The 23,154-nt window shown below is 32.1% G+C and overlaps 1 protein-coding gene across 1 annotated transcript; it reads right to left on the reverse strand.

Annotated features, from left to right (window-relative positions):
• Positions 1 to 6,634: 6,634 nt before the first annotated feature.
• LOC145617767 (protein transport protein SEC23 A-like) lies at positions 6,635 to 12,684 on the reverse strand. Its single transcript, XM_081672517.1, has 5 exons — positions 11,802 to 12,684; positions 9,586 to 11,406; positions 8,093 to 8,209; positions 7,906 to 7,977; positions 6,635 to 7,008 (listed from the first exon to the last, which is right to left on the reverse strand). Exons 1-5 carry the CDS (start codon positions 12,189 to 12,191, stop codon positions 6,871 to 6,873), a joined length of 2,538 nt encoding a protein of 845 aa, XP_081528643.1. The 5' UTR covers positions 12,192 to 12,684; the 3' UTR covers positions 6,635 to 6,870.
• Between the last annotated feature and the right edge of the window lie 10,470 nt (positions 12,685 to 23,154).

Genomic DNA, 23,154 nt, shown 5'->3' on the forward strand with positions numbered 1-23,154 from the left:
TATAAACTTGTCATATTAGTTTCGGGTTTCATGCATAGCTTGCATATCATGTACTAGGTGTCAATACTTGTAATTGGTTGGGGTTATTTGGGTGAGATTGTTTTTGATATTCATTGCTTACAAAGAGAGAGCTTCTGGTGAGAAGTTGAGAAGATTTGTACTTAGGTAGTACGAGAGAGTCTAAGTGTGGGACTTAGATTGGGTAGGATAGAATCTTATTCTGTAGCAAGTTCATTCAGGAACTTGTGAGTAGAGGTTTGAGTATAATAGGTTGTAACTTGGTGTTTGCCCTATTATATTGAAGTTGGTTGTGTTTGAAATCCCTAAGGTAGGGTCGAGGTTTTACTTCTAGTTGGGCACTAGAAGGTTTCCTCGTAAAATCCTGTGTGCATTGCAAGTTCCTATTTTATTTTGTTTTATATTTGCGAAAAGTAGTCACTAGGAACTCACCTACAATTCATCCCCCCCCCTCTTGTAGTGTTCGTCTCAACTAACACATACTCCACTAATTAAAATAACAAAACAAAAACTATGCCGTATAAAAAACAAGAAATCATAAATCTAATATATATATAAATAAAATAGGCATTTTTTTGGAGTATTCGGTGCGCCACACAAGAAAAGGTATAACTTTGACCAATGAAGATTAAATTAATAATTTATTTTACAATTTAAAAATTCACTCGACAGCTAAGAACAAAAGTGACGAATAAGATTTAAGAATTTTGCCACCTAAGTAAAAACAACGAATTGAATGATGAATAAATTAAAATTTAAATTATTTATAAACTAATAATTATCTTTTTACATATGTGAATGCAAATCTTTGATCGCAAGTATCTTTAATCTCTCCCTAGAAAATCTAATATAATCTAATATATATATATATATATATATATATATGTATATATAAAGGGGAGTTTTTTCCCGAGTTTTTAGAGAGCCACGTAAGATTTAATTTTCTTAGCGCGCCATGTATGATTATAAATTTAAGTTGTAGTCAATTGAATAAGAGATTATTAATTACTTTTACAATTAAATAATTCAAATGCCACATAAGCAAAATTGACGAATGAGATTTTAAAGATAAAATTATTAAAATACAAAATCTTATCTTTTGAGATTAAGAATTTAATCTATTTTTTTAAAAATAATAAAATAACAATTTTAATCACATAAATATGAAAAATATTTTTTTAAAAAAAATTAACCAACCGTGCATCGCACGGGCTTCATCTAGTATATAAATAAAGTAGGCATTATTCGGGAGTATTCGGCGCACCACATAAGAAAAGGTATTACTTTGACCAATGAAAATTAGATTAATTATTTATTTTAGAATTAGAAATTCACTCGCCAGCTAAGCATAAAAGTGACGAATAAGATTTAAGAATTTTGCCACCTAGGTAAAAACAACGAATGGTGAATAATTAAAATTTAAACTATTTAAAAACTAATAATTATCTTTTTTTTACATATATGGATGCAAATCTTTGATCACAAATATCTTTAATCTCTCCCTAGAAAATATTATAAAAATTAGATATTAACAATGTACTCATCAAAATGAATAAAACTAAATCTCATATTACTATGTTTGTCCTTATGTATAGGGAGAAATTTAGAAGATTTTCCCTAATTTTTAATAGTTAAAAGATTCTAAATGAGACTAATATTATGAAACAGAACGAGTATATTTTAAAAAAATATATATTTAAAAAAAACACACACACATATGCGAAGGAATTATTTTAACCAATAAAAAATAAAAAAAATAAAAAAAAAATCAAAAGATTTGTCATTTATTTTTGAATTAAAAAAAAACCTAAGCAAAATTAATAAATAAGGTTTGAGATTTTAAATTCAAGTGCCACGTAAAATAAATGAAAGTGCGAAAGATAACTTTAGTGTTAAAATTAAAAAATAAATAAATAAATAAAATAAAATTATCTTATAATATTAAGAATTTTATCCAAATATATAATGAATGATCTTTGTATATATACAAAATTTTAAATTATATAAAATGATTTACTAGAACCGTGCATCACACGGGCTTACATCTAATATCAATATACCTTTACTAAAGGCAAAACCAGAAATGACACTTCTCATAATCTGGTTAAAAATTTTCCCTCCAAAAGGTCCTCTTTCTTTTTTTCTTTTTTTTTTTGTTTTTTTTTTCAAAGCTTCTTAGAGAAGTATTTAATTTAATACTTACTCTACAATAATACTTCTTTTCTATTTGGCAAGTACATTCATTTTACACATTCAACAAAGATTTATATATTTATTTATTTTATGACGGGAACAAAATCATATAATACAATAATGTAATATTATCTATAACTTTGTAATGTAATCCATGGTTATTTTTATTAGTCGTGCATGCATTTCTTCCTCTGTTTTCTTTAAAGATTCAAAAAAATTGTAATTACAGAACTTTCATCCAATTTTGCAATTTGATATAATTTTTTATTGTAAAATAATTGTATAAAACTAATGATAAATATTGAAATTACCGTGCATGGCACGGGATCTAATCTAGTATATAAATAAAGGAAAACATAACATGGATAATCAACAAATTTTTTAATAATTAACACAGATAATAAGACGAATATATAGAGATAGCTTATATATCTAGTAAATTCAATAACACGTGATAGCAATTTTTTTTTTTTTGAATAGCAATTAGCAAACAAGTAACAAACAAAAATGATGTAATTCTGTAATTTGGCACTAACAAACAAAAGGACCAAAATTTTCATGATTGTGATCAACCAAATCTTTATCAAGTCAAAACAATCTATTGGAATAAAATTTTAATCAATACACAGTGGAGGTAATTACACTCACCTCAATTGGCCAAAGTGTATATTTTGTAACAAGCCAGCTAGCAATCATGTTTTCTCTGACTCCCGATAACTAAAGCGATGGTACTGATAACGTGTTATAAAATAAGGGGAAAGGGAGAATATTAGAGAGAGATGTAGATGATAATTGCATTGTATTCATCCATTTCATTAAGCTATCTATATATACATGATGTGAACAATGTAACCTATATGGACAATAAAGAGTCCATTTATGAGGGGGCTACAATGTGAGCTAATGGCATATGGGTAGCACAGTCAAAATGGTTTGACAGTTTGGGTTCGGTTCGGTTTGAAATCGGTTTGGTATTAATCGGATCAGTTTGAAATCGGTTTAAGTAGTTATCGGTTTGATTCGGTTTCGGTTTATTCTTGAACGGTTTTAATTCGGTTCGGGTTGTAAACACTTTGGGTTGTAAACGATTTGGTGCAGACGGGTTGCGGTTTGTTAACAGTTTGGTGTATTTTTATCCCGGATCATACAGTTTTGGGTTGGGAACGGTTTCAGGTTAGAAACAGTTCGGTTCTTTTTCAGTTCAGTTTATAACTAGTTCGGTTCTTTTTCGGTTCAGTTTATAACTGGTTCGGTTCTTTTTCGGTTTAGTTTATAACTAGTTCGGTTCTTTAGCAGTTCACTTTATAACTAGTTCGGTTCTTTAATGCTCGATCGGTAGTGAACATATGTGCATAATTAATATTCATTTAAAACACCTTGGTACTTGATTTTAATATTCTCTTTATAGTAAGCAGTTTGTAGCCGATTCATTTATAAGCGATGCGGTTCATAAACGATTCGGTTTGCAAGCGTTTCGGTTTATAAACGGTTCGGTTTACATACAGTTCGTTGCAAACGGGTTGCGGGTTGTTAACGGTTTGGTGTAAACAGTTTATACTGGTTCAAACGGTTTCGGGTTGCAAGCGATTTCTAGAAACAGTTCTGTTCTTTTTTTGTTCGGTTTGATTTCAGTTCGGTTTAAAACTGGTTCGGTTCATTAACGAGTTTGGTTTTTATACGATGCAACGTTATTCGGATCGGTTCGATTTCGGGTTCATTCACATACGGTTCGGGTCGGTTTTCGGTTTCAAAAAAACGGTTTTTAATCTTTTTGGTTCTCATTTGGGCCGGTTCGTTTCGGCCAGTTAAATGGTTTCGGTTTGAAATTTGACAGTACTACATATGGGGTTTACAAAGGAAGTCAAAGACACTTAAGATAGTCATATTGAAGAGAGAATAATTACAAGCTATAATGGCATTATTTGTAACATATTATGTACTTCCTCCGTTTTCTTTTAGATGCAAAGCGCAGTAATTAAGAAAGGTGGGGTTTACATGATATAATAAACTTTAAAATAGGATGAGTGGTTGTTAGGAGTGTAATTTAGTGGGCAATGTGCTTTAAATAACGGATATAGTATAGTTTTTTCCTACAGTAACTTTTCTATTATAGTGTGCTGCAAGTATTGTGACATTTCCTTTTTAAGGAAGTGTTGCAAGTAAAAGAAAACGGAGGAAGTATTATTGAAACCCAAAAAACATTTTTTATATACATATATTAGTGAACATAGTTTACATAATTAATAATGTAAAGAGCATATACTTCCTCTGCTTTTTTTATACTTGCAACACACCTTTTTTTTCACGCTTTTTGATGAGGTGATTAAATTACGTAAACGAATGAATCAAGCTATGAAATTTAAACTGTGGCAACTTATCTCTTTCTTCTTATAGATGGTAAAATTTTGTAAATCAATTTATCCGTTTACCTAGTTTAATATCTACCTTAAAATGCGTGCCGAAAGGGTGTGTTACAACTAAATAAAAACAAAGGAAATACTTCATACCCAAAGAACATAATGATTAAATTCAAAGAGCATATTATGCTCACATTCTTTGCAAATGTGGTTTTTTTTTTTTTTTTTTTTTGTGAAATTAAGGTTTATAATTTATTTCCTTATTTTGATTATTTATTTTTTTAGGTAGTTAAAAAAAAGGGATGTACCTTCAGATTTCTAATTTATTTCCTTATTTTGATTATATTGATTATTTATTTATTAAGGTAGTAAAAAAAAAAGGAGGATATTTTGATTATTTTTTTTTTGATAAAAAAAAAAAAAAAAAGGGATGTAAAATATTTTTTACTTGCTATTCAAAATTGTTTAAATTTCCAACAATAAACTGATGAGTTTTAGTTGTAATGTAGAATATTTTAATATTTAAATTTCAAAAATGTAAAATATGATAGCCAAAAAAAAAAAAAAAAAAAAAAAAGATGACATCACCAATGCATTTAGGCGGGAAAATTTTTATTGAGAGAGCAACACGTGTGCAATAATGACCTCAGCAACTTCTTTTTTAGTAATTATAGATTTATTTCCTTATTTTGATTATTCATTTTTTTAGGTAGTAAAAAAAGAGAGGGGGGGAGGGGGGGATGTACCTTCAGATTTCTAATTTATTTCCTGATTATATATTTTTTTTGGAAAAATTGCTCCCATTAATCTGAACTTTGTCTTGTCCGCCGAAAATAATCCCAACTTTCGTTTATTATCTATTGCACCCAACTTTGGGGGGTATTAATTTTCGTTGAACCCAACAGGTCATCTAACCTGATGTAGCAGGTTACCAAGCCATGTGTCAGCGTATGATTGGCCTAATTTTTTTTTTTTAAAAAAAAAAAACAAAAAACAAAAAAAAAACCCCACAAACCACCCATACCTAGTGGCTGCCACCACACCCCCACCCCCACCCCCACCCCGCCGAGAAATCATCCCCACCCCCGAAAAAGCCCTCCCCTGCTGCCGGAAACCACCTCCCACCCCCGGAAACCCATCCCCCACCCTCGAAACCCACCCCTTCCTTTCCCCCACCCCCGAAAACCCCTTCCCCACCCACGAAAACCCCAGAAAATCACCCACCCCGAAAATTAATTTCCACCGCCCACCCCCGGAAACCCATTCCCCACCCTCCAAAACCCTAATCGGACCTCCCTAGCGGTTCAGTCAGGGTTTTTCGAGGGTCGGGGATGGGTTTTAGGTGGGTTTTGCGGGATGGGTTCAGTTAGGGATGGGTTTTGCGGGAGAGTGGTTGCGGGAGAGGGTGGGGAGGGTGGTTGCGGGAGAGGGAGGGTTTCGTGGAGGGTGGTTGCGGGAGAGGGGGTCAGCGCCGGTGATGGTGGTGCTGGTGATGGCGGTGCAGGTGATGGTGGTGCTGGTGATGGCGGTGCAGGTGATGGTGGTGCTGGTGTTGGTGGTGATGTTGGTCCTGGTGGCTGGTGGAGAAGCTGGGTGGCCGTTGGGGTTTTTTTTTTAATTATGTTTTTATTTTTATTTTTTTTTTCCTATTTTTTTTTTCAACCAATTACATGTTGACACGTGTGCAAAAAAAAAAATGTTTACCTGATTTACCGGTTGCAGGTCATTTGGGTGCAATAGAAATTAATACCCCCAAATTTGGGTGCAATAGATAATAAACGAAAGTTGGGATTATTTTCGGCGGACGAGGCAAAGTTCAGATTAATGGGAGCAATTTTTCTTATTTTTTTAGGTAGTAAAATATAGCAAGGTGATACTCGAAAGAAATGCAAGACCGGGAACATGGCTAGCGAGTACATGCAATAAAATTTGTTTCATGTAGCCAGCCCTATTTTTGAAATTAAGGTTTTGATCATTGATTGTTGTTAATCAAATTATTTAGCTTTAGTTTTTGAAGCAGGCACACTTCGAATACTAAAGCAAAATCCCAATAGATTTCCCCTGCATAGCCGAAATTTAAGATACACTTTATTACTCTCCACAAAAGTTTTAACAAATTTTACCTTGCAAAAATTTAAAAGAATGGCTCCTAAATTGCAGGACTCTACTTTGTGTCCATATAACAAAAAGTGCTATGCAGTATTCAAAAGAAAAAAAAAAGAAAAAAGCAAAGTCAAATCAGCAACCCTCAGCTCCTGCCTCTTCCCCAGTTTTTATCAATCAATTCAACACAGAACACTCCTTAGCTGGGCTCGGGTGGAACAAGTTTCAGACTACGCATCCACTCACAGAAGCTTGGATCATCAAAGTGAATAAAACTGCTTTTCAACTTAGCTCTTTGGTCTGAATTCAATGTTCGAAGCTGTGGGAATCTTGCTTCCTGCATCCAGTGTTCAAGAATCACAAATTTACGAAAAATAAGAAGGTAGAGGTAAACGGCCATAACTACAATTGTACAATGTTTAACAGTATAAAAACACTTCAAGGATGCTAAGGTGAGAAGGACAAGGCGAAGCCACACACCACATACCACATCACAGATATTCCTTTTTCTTTTTCTTTTTTTTACTTCATTTTTTTCCAAATTAACTTAATCAAAATTCCAAAACTATCATTCATCGTTTACATTCTCCATCTTATACTAATATGATATAATTAGGAATTCTTATTTGAAGATGCCATCATTAAGGGTAGACCTTTGAAAGTCTTTTTCAAAGCGGCTCACCCTAATGAATGCAGGAGGGTGAATAAAGTTGGAAAAGTTCAAATTTAAACTTGCTAGATTTAGAAAGTAACTCGGTATGAACTTATTCAGCATACTCCCTCTGTCCCTAGATACAAAACCTCATTTCCTTTTTGGGTAAACCAAAATATAATGCCTCTTTCTATTTAAAGGTTGTATTTTTTTGACATTATTACCCTTTTTTGATGAGTTGTCATCTTTTTTCTTTTATTTTTTTGTAATTTTAACATCAATTCCCAACACTTTCTCTCTCTGTCTCTTCAATTATTCCCAACTACTTTTTTTTTTCCTCTCTATCTCTCTCTAACCCCACATGCATATATGTACTTTTAATCATTAGTTTTAAAGAATTTACAACTTTCTTAATTCCCGCGCAAAAACCAAAAGAGGCTTTGTATTAAGGGACGGAGGGAGTTATAATTTTGGGACAAAGTAAAATTTGTTGATGAGTAGTAGTTTTGAAGGAACATGAGCAACAGAAGGGAGTGAGAAAAACCTAAAAAAAATAGATAGGATGAAGAGGGGAGTCCCTACCTGTTCATAAGCTGGATCCTTGTGAGCAGGTATTAATCGGGAAACAAAATAACGAGCTTGAGAAGTTCCTTCCTGTAGAGGATTAAAATAGGTTAGCATTTCATCACATCTCTATAGGTGGGAGGGAGATCTAGTTGATTAAAAACTGAAAAGAATTGAAGATCAGAAGCAGAAGAGAAAGTGTAACCTTAAATGCAAGGATGCGTGGAGCTGGAAACCTTGATTCACTAAGCTCCTCTGCCAGTGTTCTACAAGCTGCTAAGGCTGCAGCACAGTTTATCTCTTGAGCAGAAAGCTCTGCACCCTGGAAATAAATATTAAACAGGACAATATTTATTAGGAAGCTTTTGACAAGGATGTGCATCATGTATATTATTAATTATCCGGGGGAGAGGGGAGAATATTATATAAGCAGGCAGTAGCATTAAGCAGGACATGAACAAAAGTAGCCAACTAAAATCATTATCACCAAGAGAGAGAAAGAGAGAGAGAGACTGCAAAGGTCATAAGCAAGCAGGTACATTCAACAAAAATGAATGAATCGCACGAGGGAAATTGAATATAACCCAAAACATACCCACCACTCCTCCCTCATCTTCTAAAACAAAGTAAAATAAGAACTAAAATGTAAAAGAATAAAAAATCCAAAATAAAAGTTGTTTAAGTTAATAACTTTTTATCCAAAATTTAAGCCATTCAACATTACTAAAGCAATATAAAAAAACCCAATATTACTACTTCCTCCGTTTTCTTTTAGATGCAACACACACTTTTTCACGGTATTTAAGAAATGTGGGGTTCACATGATATAATACACTTTAAAATAGGATGAGTGGTTGTTAAGAGTGTAATTTAGTGGGCCATGTGCTTTAAATAAGGGAAATAGAATAGTATTTTCCTAGAGTAACTTTCCTTTTATAGTGTGTTGCAAGTATTGTGACATTTCCTTTTTAGGGAAGTGTTGCAAGTAAAAGAAAACGGAGGAAGTATATCATTACAAAATTCTACTTGCATGTGCATTTAAATGGATGAAGTATTGAAATGGTAATTCCTATGAAGTCTCAATGTCCGTGCAACGTTGTTTCCTAGGAAATGCCAAAATATGTTTGTTTGGATGTAGGACATTTCACTTCCCATGAGAGATTCGGGGGAGCTTGGTAAGTAAAATCTTCCCATGAGAGATCCACTGCCATAGGGGAGTGGGTGAATCGGGGTGGGGTTGGGGGGTGTCTGGGAAGGGAGTCTAGGTAAGTAAAGTCCTCCATTTTGTGGGAAATAGAACTCCCTAAGTCATTGCAACTAGTGCACAATACATCTATTACCTAGGAAAATCAATTATTTGTCAACCAAATCACAACTAGGTCATTTTATAAATCTCAACAAAATATTAATAGCTAACCTACAATAAACAAAAGGAACTTTAAATAGATTTAATTTTTGAAACAAATGACCTTTTTATTTGTTAGTAAATAAAACGCGCTTCACATTTGTATTCTCTAGCTAACAATAAAATGCTTTCATTACTTTAGCCATACTCCTTGAATAAAATTCTCTAGTATACTTTGCGAACACATGAAGGATAAAATTATGCTCAGCACGCCTCTCAAGGGTTAATCTTACAGTATGATAGATGATGCATGTTAGACAGGAAAGCACCAGTGAAGGAAGTGAAAAGCTTACCAACCAAATGAAGATATCTGTACCATGATCTAGGACAACAGCAGTATCTGACTGCATGGCTAGATCATAAGCTGGCAGCTCCTCAAAGGTGCCTCCTTCCCTATGCATTAAACATCGAGGCGCCACCATTCGCAAAGAAAGATCAAAAGATGCATTTAGAAATAGATTTCTCAACACGGATCTCTCATCTTCATGCCCAACGATGCTCCCCAGCAGTGGGCCTCTTCTAAGATGGAACAAGTGCTCTGGCAACGAAGAAAGTTCTTTTGGGAACTTATAGAGCTTAGATTTTGGAACTTGTGACCCAAACTTCAAAGCTATATCTTTCACTCTTTCATCTATTGTAGAACGCAAACTAACTGCCTCAGGAGCAGATTTAGCTCGCAAAAGAGTCTTCTTGGCAATAAGAACTGCAGCGACGTCATCTTGAACACTGTCAAGATAGGCTGACACACTATCAACAGTAAGCAATCTTATTGTGATAACCCTAGTAATATCAGCAGCGTAAACATTTGAATATTGCATAGAAAATTGAAAGTATACATGTTCGTTTTTTATGTCTCTTTTGGTTTCCATGAAAACCGAAAAGCTTTGTGTTTCTTCCACACTTAGCATCTGAACCGAGACAGAAGCATTATTTTTAAAATTTTCATGTGAATCCAAGTGAGCTTCCTCACCAGGACCAACAACTTGGGTGACAAGAAAGTCCTCGGGAACACGTATCTCAAGCAAACCATGGGAACCTGCTGCCCTACTAGACGCCCTCTGCAAATTTACACCAAATACCTCCCCAAAATCGTCATGAAGGATAAGAACACCACCAGAGGCTCTTGAGAGAGGCTGCAGAACAGGAACTCTGACAGGGCACGTTCCAGCACACAAAATATCTACAACAGTATGCTGTCTATGAGCCTCCCGACCCAAATGTTCCATCCACTTCATTGCTGTTTTTTCAAGATAAGGATAGTTAGGGTGGCTAAATGAATGAGGAAGTGCTCCAGGACCGAATGTATTAGGTCCACCAGCACAAACTAATAACCTGCTCTTGCCCCCTGGCCTTTTCACCACTCCTCGGGACAAATCAGCAGATGGCCCTTGTATAATTGCCAGAGCAACTTCCACTGCAGTACACAAGCAGCGGTCTCTAGCAGTCTCAGCAACGTTGGCCTTGAAGGGCCTGAATGAGGAAAATATGGTATGTGCTACAGGAAGCGAAGCATGCACAGGAGACAAGTATACACCAGTCCCATAAATTAGTGCTCTTAAACTTTCCTCACTAGGTGACTTATCCCCTGACAGCACATCAGCAGATGCAGTAGAATCCTCAGAAAAATCATATACAGACACTGTTCGACCATACGAAACAATACCTATTCTTGTTGTTGGCGGGAGCGAGTCAACAAAAGCATGAAGAGAACTTTGCAAATGCTGAAGGTGTGGTTCATCTAAACATTCATCAATGACAAGGACAATCGGGGCAGATGTTCTCGAATCCGAAACAGGAACAAAACCCGATAATCGATTTCCAGTTTGGACATAATCAACCACAAAAGAGGATAATTCAGGAAAGCTACGCAGCTCTGCCTTGCTTGATGCTACATATTCACCGTCACTCCCATTCAAGTTACGACAAACAATACATTGCCACTGCCCTGAAGTTGGTATAACATTACAATATGGATTTGGATAAGCACCACAACTTTGGCAACGATGAGAATCACGCTGAATTACTTGAGGACCTTGGGAAGCCTCTCTTCCAGGCGAAACCACTACTCCAAACCCCAAACTTGGGACATTTGCTTGCTTTTTCTGCTTCAATACCTACCATAAACCAAAATGACAGCACTAACATCAAGAAAACAACCCAATTCCATACCTTCACCAACAATCAAGAATAAAGTATCGATGTCAATTAGATTAATTTGTTAAACCCATTGTAGGACCAGAGAAAGACAGCTATTAATACGGACAATGACAGAACAAATTTGCACCCAAATCTCAAAACAAACTCAAACAAACAAAAGTTGTATTAGATTAGTTTGTTATTGCACCCAAACCTCGAAACAATCGAAAACAAAGAAAAGTTGTAATAAAGCATGAAAATTTAATAACAAATCAAACAGATCAAAACAAATATCAATTCAATTACAATGCACTAATACAAGAAAACAGAAATCAATCAAGAACAATAGAAAGAAAAAGAAGAAAGAAATTACCTTGTGAGCAGAAAAGTGAACAAGGGGAGCAATGGATTCAAAGGGTGAAAGAGAAGAATGATCAAAAGACACATTTTGAGAAGAATAACTTGGAGGAGAAGAAGGGGGCAAAGTAGAAGAAGGAAAAGATGGGGTTGTTGAAATTGGAGGTGGGAAAGCAACCGCAACCGGTTGCGGCGAAGCAGGGGATGTTCGGAATGGCACGGCAGCCGGTCTCAGCGGCGAGGTGAACACGGGCGGCCCGGGCGGTGTACTCAATTGCGGCGAATTCGTAGACGAAGACGACGCAGTCCCTGCCTGATGCTGCTGCACCATTAATGTTGGAGGAAATCTTGGTGGTGTAGCTAATAATTTCTCTGATTTGGGAGCTGATTCTGGTAAAGTCGCCATTGTTGGATGCTTAATTACAGCCAAAGTTATTAACAAGAAGTGAACCCCTTTTGGAGGAGATTTCGCATTCGCCCCTTTATTCTGAATTGAAAAGGGTTAAGCATTAAGCAATTTGATCGAATTAGATCGGAATGTTCTGAGTTTTGGATTAAGAACCCTAGAATTCTTCAAGAACCCTAATTTTTGGAAAATTGTTGGATGAAATTGTGACTATCATCCAAGATCTTGTTGTATTGGAGATCAGATGCTTAATTGGGGGATTCCGATCTCAATTTCAAGTAAATGTTGGGCGATCAAACTGAAATTGAGTGTAATTTTGAATGAAATGGGGAAATTGTAATAATCATGATAATAATGGAAATTGGGGAAGAATTGAAGGGCTGCTTGTGAAGCTCTGTAGTGAGAACCGGGAAATTATGGAAGGAGAAGTCAGCCAAGTGGTGGGAAGAAAGTCAAGGGAACCTTAAAAATGGTGAAAGACATAAACTCACAAGTTTTGTTAAGTGGACCAAAACCCTGTCTGTCTATAGCTCATGTCTTAAGGAGTAGTTTGCTATCCTTTCAAAAAAAAAAAAAAAAAAAAAAAAAAAAAAAGGAGTAGTTTGCTATCTAGCATAATGCTCGTGCGATGCACTGTTTATAAATCAATTTATAAAACCCTTACGAAAAATCTAATATATATATAAAAGGGGAGTTTTTTCCCGAGTTTTTAGAGAGCCACGTAGGATATAATTTTTTAAGCGCGCCATATAGAATTATAAATTTTAATAGTAGCCAATCAGACAATCATATGTAAAACTCGTATGATCCAAATACTTGCCACCTATCACATAGTTATTTGGAAACTTATTTCCCATTCTTGAAGACATAATTCCTGGTTATTCACACCATTCTAAAAAAATTAAAAGGATTACACCATGAAAACACTTAAATCATTCCAAAACATAGAAAAATTGAAACAAGAATCACTTCACTTAAAACATTTATTGAAAGCATATAAATTAATTCAACCACTTATTCTGAATTCTCATAATCAAAGTCTTTATTGGAAAGATCATAATCTTGATCATCATAGTTTACCTTACCATTAACTTAATAATCTTTAATAACTGGGCCAAGTGTAGTAGGATTTGTAGTTGGGTAAATTGGGTTGTAATCAGGACCATCTCAACCAAAAGCTTAAGCTTTGATTTGATGGGTTATAAATTGGGCTATAGTGTGGGCTAGCACATCCACAAATTGGCTTAGAAGAAACAACATTGGACCTTTGGAGAAGGTGGGTGATACTTTAGACTTGGTAATCTTTATATATGAATATGAACATTGGGCCTTTAGAATGTGAAAATTGGCTTTTGGGCTTGGACACCTACATGAGGTAGGAGTCTCATAACTTGGAGTAAGGGAAGGAGAAGGATAATTCTTATGCTTTAAAAAAAAGTGGTATGGATTCATCAATAGAGGAAACAAGCTCTTTGTGAAGTCTTGGATAAACAAAAGAGTAGTTGGAAGTTCAAGTAATTGAAGTTGGTCAAATTCTTTCAAGGTTTGGTTCTCCCCAACTTTGGTGGTTCCACAACTCTCCTCTTAGATTCATATATAGTCATGTCTAAGATAGTACAGATCACTTTTGAATCGAGTCAAGGTTGCTAGCCACTTTCCCTCATGATGGTGCTTCTCATTCTCAAAGAAAGGTTTATACTTTTTAGCTCCAGGTAAATGGGTTAGAAATAATAGAAATAGCCATGGTGGTTGAGTAACACTTCAAGGTCAAACTTCTCAATAAGAGGTAGAACAAGGGTGGTTAATTAACATATATTAATCCCTTCACCTTTCCAGAAATAAATATTAAAGAATCTACTTCTTTACTTCATCCAACATCTATTTAAACATACGAATAAATTAATTCAATAAACGCATTAATGTTATTCCCCATAAGCTATTTAAATCAAGACTCAATGTATTCCTTGTATATGAAGTAATACGTATAAATCAACAAGTATAACTTAAGATGACTCAACTATGAGCATAAAAAAAAAACATAATTTTCGAACCTCCCATCACCTTTCAAATAATAAAAATCAAAGAATTCCTTCCTCATATTATCAATCATTTTTATCTTATTTACACATATAAATTATCAATTCTATGGTATTTCACATATGCAACTCAACTCATAAATTCCATTTGCATTAAGCAATTCATAACTCAATGATAAACCAAGCATACTCAAAATCACCCAACCATGGGTAATAACTCAAAAATTCGGACCTCTAGACCATACTCTAAGGTGTTTTAACACCAACTTTAATGCACACATATTCGCATATTCAAGTTCAAATAATTTCAATTCTTTTTATTTTCGAAAATAATAAATATGTACTTAAATCAAGATTAAAGGACGGTCAAGCCCGCGTCTCCCAGGAAAGTTACCTACGACGTTGAGGAGAGCCTTTCCTAGACAGAGAGACGTACCCATTATAGGCCTCCGTAGAGAACTCGAGCATCCTTTTCTCCCTCATCTTTCCACAAATAGGAAAATAGTTTTTAAGTAAAATAAAGCTTTTGACTCATGCACAAATGCGAAACTCTATCTATCCTATATGCCCCTTAAGTCTACCCACAATTTTTTTTTTTTTTTTTTTATTATTACTATTCCCATTTTAATCTTTTTAGGACCTTGAAAACTGATACCACTTTGTAACACCCCCAAATCTCCCTCTACGGAAATACTAGTATAATACGTATAATTATACCGTAGAGATAGACTTGGGCGTGTTACTACCGCGTGATTACGCAAGGCTACTCATCTTACTAAAAATAACAATACTTTGCAGCGGAAACTTCAATACCCTTCTTTATTAATAATAACCATAAATAGTAACCAAAGTCATGAGTACTTAAAATAGATACAAGACCAAATTCCTAATTTAGTGAAAACCAATCCCGGGACTCCAATGCATCATTTATTGACTCCAACCTGAAAATAAGCAACACTGCTTACCATTACGGTAAACAGGGCGAACCAAAACAAATAAGAAGTACGGGTTAGCAAAATATGCTAAGTACGATAAGTGTAAGATAATTAAACTCAATTTATTCGCAAACATGCTTTAAAAACCAATTCCAATAAATAATCCAATAATTCAAAAACTCATGATTCAAAACCAATTCCAATGATTCAACATTCAAAATAATTGATAAACCAATTCCTTTAAAAATCCAATTCCTTTTTGAACCAATATCTTTAAATTCAATTCCTCACCCAAGTGTGCACACCCCCCAAGCTAGTCTCCTTATATTACAAGGTTATTCTTGAGGAAAGACTAGGTCATACAAAGTCCATAGTCTTATCAATAAACTAAATCCGCATAGTGGGATTACCAACATGCTTATAAAACATTAATAATAATATTTCAATGGTTCAATAAATCCAATATAATTCAAACTCCTTTTTAATAATTCCACATACTTTCAAAATCAAAACCTCTTAAATAAATAATTGAGAATAAAATCTCATATTAATAACATTTCAAAATCAATAACTCTTCCTTGAGAAACCTTTTATTTAATTCAATAAACTTTTCAAATCAATTCCTTTAAACATGATAAGTAATTCGATCAAACCATTCAAAACATGATTTAAAAATCAATCATTCAAAATACTTTTATCAATACCTCCAAACATAATTTATTTCAAAATCACAATTCAAATCAATTTAATTCAATCACCAATCAAATTAATCATATAAAACATGTTATTCAATCCAATCACTTTCAAAGGTATCTAGCCACCTAACGTATCTTGATCCTTGCTTAGCAAACACACCAAAAGAACTTCAAGAATCTTGATAGAATACACCCTACAAATAAATATATAACCTTAATCAATATAAGGTTAACAAATAATTAAAAACTCCCAACTATATGTACATGAACCTTTTAATTAATTTTTCATAAACATCATTAAAATATGATTTTATATAATTAAAAATACTCATAATAATAATTTTATATTAATCTCCCATAATAATAATAACAATAATTGAATAAAAGAAGAGAAGAAGAAAAGATAAGAAACCAAGGAAAAGGGAAGAATTGGAATTTCGTAGGAAATAATAGGCAGAACTTGCAGAGGCTATAACTCCTTCGATATAACTCCGAATTGGGTGATTCTTGAGCCCAACCTCAAGGATTTTTCGAGAGGAACAATCTTCTGTGCAACGTCAATACCCCAAAAACTGACCAGAAGTGCCCGAAAATTGGCTTCAAAGATAAACGGGATGATTTGTGTAAAATTGAGAAGAAGAAAAGAAGAGAATTGGTGTGAAGAATGTGAGAGGTATGAAGGGGTATTTATAGGCTAGTATGAGCATGAATTATGGTAGGAAAATGTAGGAAGAATTATGGTAATTAGGGTTTAAGAGATAACTTGGAGAAGTGAATAAAGAATTAAGGAAAGTTTGGATATTAAGGTGATTGTGTATACTTGAATATGGAAGGTATGTATGTCATGAAAAATAATAAGGAAATTAGAATTACTTGGGGAATAATCATAAGGAACAAAAGGCAAGAGAATATGATGATTGAATACTAAAAAGATGGAGAATTAGAATTAAGGAAAATAGGAGATTCTCTTACTAGTATTTAGGAAGATTTTGCTCGGTTTAAGGAATAAAAATAATTGTGTAAATAATATAGAATAATTAAATAAATAATTAATTAATTAAAATACCAATTATTCACCAATAATTAACTAAGAAAATCATATTTTCTATACATAGAAAATCCAAATTTCCTAGCTAAATAAATGGGAATTTTCGGCCATAATAATTAATTCATAAAATATTATTTTTCTTAAATTAAAATATCCGAAATATGTAAATAATCCGGTTTTTAAAATAAGATAAATGGATAATAAATCTTATCCAAAATAATGATTAGTTTTCAAAATGCTTTTGGCGCCAAAATTAAAATATTATTTTGGCTCCAAATAATAAATTTACTAAAATACCCTTTTTATAAAATAATTCCTAATTAATAATTAGGAAAATACGTATGAAAATACGGGGTATTACATAAACCATATGCATTAAAACAGCAAAGACTTTAGCATAATCAATTATTCAGTTCAAACTCAAAAATTAATAAATCCAAGTCTCATGTTAAAAAAAAAATAATAAATAAATAAAAAAATAAAAAAAAAAAACCTAACAAAGAAATACATATAAAAAATACCAACTAATTGTATTTGGTTACTATTGTATACAAGTTTGACTAAATCCATGAAAAGGTTGGCGAATCAACAAGTTATCAAGTATTAAGTAGGCATACCTACGTCGAGGGTCAAAAAGAGGCATAACTGTTCAAATAAGATATTTCTGGATAAATTTTAGAGAATTTGCAAGGCTGAATTTTATAACATCTAAACTTTCATTTTGAATGGATATAGCATAGAATATATCCCACTGTCATGAATCTATTTTGTCATGTTGTTTCTCTTAACAAACATGAAAACTTTGTCCAAACCTTTACCATTCATTAATTGGATCTATTTACTGACTTCTTTATCATATACCCTAATCCACCATTTCTTTCTTGATATACCAAAAACTGCAATAGATTCCTCAAAGATAAACACCCCTTTTAAGCATGTCATATCTATCAGGTAGGGTAAAAGAACAACCCAAGTTTCAAGGTTGTAGCTTATAGAAGGATAGGAGTAGAATTAAGAATGGCTATAGTCTTTTCTGCTAACTGTATGTAGAATTGTAAAAGTCATGAAATTCAAGAATATGTTAAGAATATGCTATTCTAGTAAAAGGAAGAATTTGTGACTTTTATTGGGATGGCTCGGTTGGTTGGGTGAAACAAGGTTTTCACTTTGTATTGGATGATATCAAGGTTCTGCTCTTTGATTTCCATAAAGAGGAATTTAGGGTTGTTCTTTTACCCAACGACCACTTGATTTTAATATATTTATCGAGAAATTGACAAATTAAAGTATAAATGGCAAGAAAGAGCTATTAAGAAAATAACACCCAACGACCACTTAAAAATTTATCCATTATATTAAAATGAGAGTACAAAGATCCTAATTTATTAGGGTGAGAAATATTACAATATTCACAAATAAAAAACTCACACATGAATAAGGAAGTTAGTTTAGTACGTAGAATGGATAGTATGGAAATGTAAGTGGAATGACAAAGTTTTTGAATTTATGGAAATGAATTACCTCCAACTATTTATAGTTGTTTGGAGTCGGTGGATTATATGGCGGTGATAGTAAGAATTTTCTAGATAATGTTGCAAGTGGACTATTATAGAGAAATCAAGAGAAATGTTGATGGTTGATCACTTGATCATCACCGACATATCAATATGAATGTGGGCTTCTCAATATAAATAAAAATAAAGGTAATTCAATTACTAATAAAGGACTTGGTTACTAATGATCAATAAAAAAAAAAAAAAAAAAAAAATTAAAGGAACGTTATTTGAATAGTATTTTATGTTTTTTGAATTTCTTTTAATTTTTATAATCTTGTTTTATTAATTGAAAAATAATTGAATAATACTCCACATAACTATGTAAAATAAGTGGACTAATTTATTTATATCTCCCGTTGACAAAAAAGTTAAATTTTCTTATCATACCATCCGCATTAGTAGCTACAGTCAATCTAATATATACATGTTTTATTTACCCGTCGCACTCGCCAAATCTATAGACACAATAATAACCTTATATCTAACCTACCAGTACATATATTTTCCTAAGTTACATTGTGCCAAAAACTATTTATTATATAATAGTTATATAACCAACAGCTGATTAAATACACTATACAACACAAATACTTCGTATATAGGTATGGATACTGATTATTTTATATAAATAAAATATATGGAGTATATATTAAAATTTATCCCTACCTTAATTATAAAAAGGTTAACAAAACTCTTATAATAGTGCATGGACATTTATATCTCTAAAAATGTTCTTTTACATATATTTTTCCCCATTTAATTATAAAAGCCTTAAAGTTGGCTCTTGAATTCGCTAAATTGATTTAAAAGGTAATGTTTAGTTCATTATTTAAAGCCATTTACTATTTTCATTTCCTTTTGTTTTAATTTTTCTATTTAGAATTTATTAGACTATCATATTTCAAGATCGAAGTCAATATCTTTTTACAGTACAATCACTAAATCAAAGTAGTTCAACTAAAGTTTTGAACATTGCATAGCTACACAACAACACATTTAATGACTACATGCAAATAATTTTAATAAAATTACGCATTCGATATAAGTTATTAAACAATTTAACTATATATACATTTTGATAGGTTTATATCTTTCATATATATATTAACAAAAATTTACAAATGTTATTATTTTATTTTGAAAAAAATATAGACTTTGGAGTTTTGTACTTCCTCCGTTTCTTTATAGTTGCAACACTTCCCTAAATGGAAATGTCATAATAGTTGCAACACACCATAAAAGGAAGGTTTTTATGGTGGAAATTCTACTATTACCTATATTAAAAGCACATGACCCACTTGATTATACTCTTAACCCCATTTTAAGTGTATTATATCATGTTAGATCTACCTTTTTTAAATACCGTGATAAATTGTGTGTTGCAACTAAAAAAAGAACGAAGGAAGTATAAGATAGAAAAAAGATAAGTTAATTCCCGTCGTATATGCATTGAGTTGCTCGATCATTTTTTTTTTGTTCTATCCGGTTCACCCTTTGGGCTATTCCGGATTCGATGATCAGTTTTGGGCTTTTAGGTTCCACTCCCCTCTCGATTGTTGTTGCAGGGGATCGAACACGGATCCTCCCTAGTCTTAATCACCACTACACCGACAACCAATTGGTGTAGTGGTGATTGGGATTACACTCGCTATGGAGGACCCGTGTTATAAAATATTATATTATATACATATACTTTTTTTATATTATAAAAATATTATACTCCCTCCGTCCCCAAATGATAGTCCCTTATGAGCAAAAATCACGGGAATTAAGAAACTTAAATAAAAGTAGTAAAAGTACATTGAAAATATAAATTTACATTGGGTATGTAAAATAGTAGAGAGAGAAAGTAATAAAAGTACATTAAAAAACAAAATTTACATGGGAAAGTTAAATTTGCACAAATATTGTTGTAATTGGAGGAAATTTTGATAAAAAAATTGATATTAATGGTACTTGAAAAAAGCAAATGGGACTATCAATTTGGGACTAAAAATAGGTCATAAGGGACTATCATTTGGGGACGGAGGGAGTATTATATACACATACTATTTTACACGAAATATATTAATTTTCATACTATACGTAATTACATAGAATGTAAAGTACATGAAAATAGTATCATACCTACATTCCAATAATGTAATTAGAACTTTAACAATATGACTTATTATATAATGTCTAGGTGTAATAAAAATGACATGTATGCATATATTTTTTTATTATAAAACGTTGATTTGAAAGTCTAAATTATAGTTAAAAGTATTATTATGTATGAAGTATAAAACAACATAAATTATTGCACATGATTGTTGTACATCAAGTATAGACGTATAGTACATGATTCATGCACGATTTTTAAATCAAAATGTTAGTTTTTCTAACAAAAAAATTCATAAGTAATAGCATTGCTAATAAGAATATTACAATTTTAAACACGAGTAATAGTTATAATACATTTTATATCTATCCTTTCCCATGAAATGTCTAATTCAATTTAACTTTTATTCTTCTTGTTTAGATTGGTTTTTGGTTGTAAGAAAAACAAAAGGTGATTGTAAAAGTCATTGTATAGAAAATAAAAGGTGGATTAAAATTAAATTTATGTTCAAGATTATATATTTTTTGCTAAGACAACATTTCGGCTCAGCATTCAGTATTTGTCAAGGAGTACAACAAACGATAAAAGTAATTTTTACACTATTTTGTATCTTTATAAAAAACTTTTGTATTCATCCGATAACTTGTATTGAATTTAGGATAACTTTTATAATAGGTGCACAATATTTTACTGTACATCTGATTTTTTTTTTAATGTTTGTGTTGATTTCATAATTGACGTAAAACTAAATTCTATCGATTTTATTTAATTTTCATAAAAAAAAAACAATATTAGCCTTTCAAAATACGAAATATTTGTTTCCTTAATTATGCCACTTTAATCATATTGCTTCAAATTAGTTATTATTCTTTAAATTGACTATAAATTAAGATTGGAAAGAAGTTATGGATAATTTGTAGTATTGGGAAGTATATATTGTATTATTAAAAATTAAATCAATATTTATGTGAGGAAATCATGAAAATCTTATGCATGTAAAGAAACTTACTTTATTGTTTAAAGTTGAACAAAAGAACTATTCCTGAATATGTAAACAGTATATATTTTATACATAAGATAAGCCAATGAGAGAGTGACATTTGTCATCCTCACATTGAGGCGCTTGTCTTTTAATATAATATATAGATTGATAGATAGATTGGTATACACTAGACCCTAGTGTAGGTACCACACCCTACACCCCCTCCTAAACAATTCGTTTAACAATCTCCCTCACATACCCACTTTCTGCAATTGTACAGTAAAAATCAAACCACCATTGATCTTTTTTCACTTTCTCTCTCCTCACCCAAATTCTGCATTTTCTCTCTCTACACCCATTTTCAGCATTTTCTAATCCAAAATTTTCAACAAACTTTGCGACAAATTATCCAAAAAAGTTGTTCAATTGCTACATAATTCAACAAATCAAGGTCGAAATTCAAAGGAGTAAGTGATTTTGTTCATATTTAATTCGAAAAAGAGTATAAACCCTAATTTTTATAATTTATTGTTGCAATTGTGTTACAGGAACATCATCGAATCATAAACACATGAAAAATGAGTATGAACCATTGCATCTTAGTAATTTTTACTATTTTTAGTTTTAAAACTAGTAATTTGAACAAGTACCTTTTGAATTTTGAGTATGAAGAAAATAGCTTATGAGAAGAACATCAAAAAAAATCTGGAGAAAAGTAAGCATTGATTAAATTAGTTCGTAGTGGTTTTTTTTTATAAAAAAAAACATTTATTTCATTTTCATTTTGATAAATGTTCATTTATATATTAGTATACAATCATTCACATGTTAATAAATGATTAATACAAATATTTATTTATATATTACTACATAGTCATTGTAAAAATCTCCTATTGTAGATCAAGAACTTTTAAAAGATATTAAAACTTATGGTATAGATGTTAACATTTCTACAATTCCGAGGTAATATATGAACATATACTAAATTATAATTGTTCATTTGTACATTTGAATCTATTTGAGTTTATATTTGACTTTATATGCCAAAATAAAAAAATGTTCATTTTATGATACGTTATGCACATTTATGAAATGCATAAATCTTCATTCATGTAAGTTGAGAAATTGACTTATGCATACTATGAAATCTTTTGATCATATATGAAATTCATAATGTTCATTTACATATATAGTAATGTTCATTTTTAAACATATGTTAATATTATGCATTGAAACTAATATCCTACAATCTGTAGTGATGTCCTATCTAAAGTGACACATTTGATATGCAGATGCACATAATTGAAGACTATGCAGTTGTTTTGGAGAAGATGAAATGACTTAGCAATGATGTTAAACAAAGAGTATACGTTTTGAATCATATAGAAACCTTCACAACTAATCCTAATGAAAGGTTTTCCTTCACTCTTCTCCAGTTCTCACTTTTCTCTCCTTCCCTTTCATCTCTTTTCTTCCTGATCTTAATTGTGAATTTTGGTAGGGGCTTCCACTGGTACCAGTGGAAGCCCCAAAAACTTTTTAATGGCTTTTAATAAATTGACCCCATCCTTAAGATGATGACTATTCTATTAGGTTTATTTTTTTTGTTT

The sequence above is a fragment of the Chenopodium album genome, chromosome 26 (genome assembly GCF_948465745.1).
Source record: "Chenopodium album chromosome 26, dcCheAlbu1.1, whole genome shotgun sequence".
NCBI lineage: Eukaryota > Viridiplantae > Streptophyta > Magnoliopsida > Caryophyllales > Amaranthaceae > Chenopodium > Chenopodium album.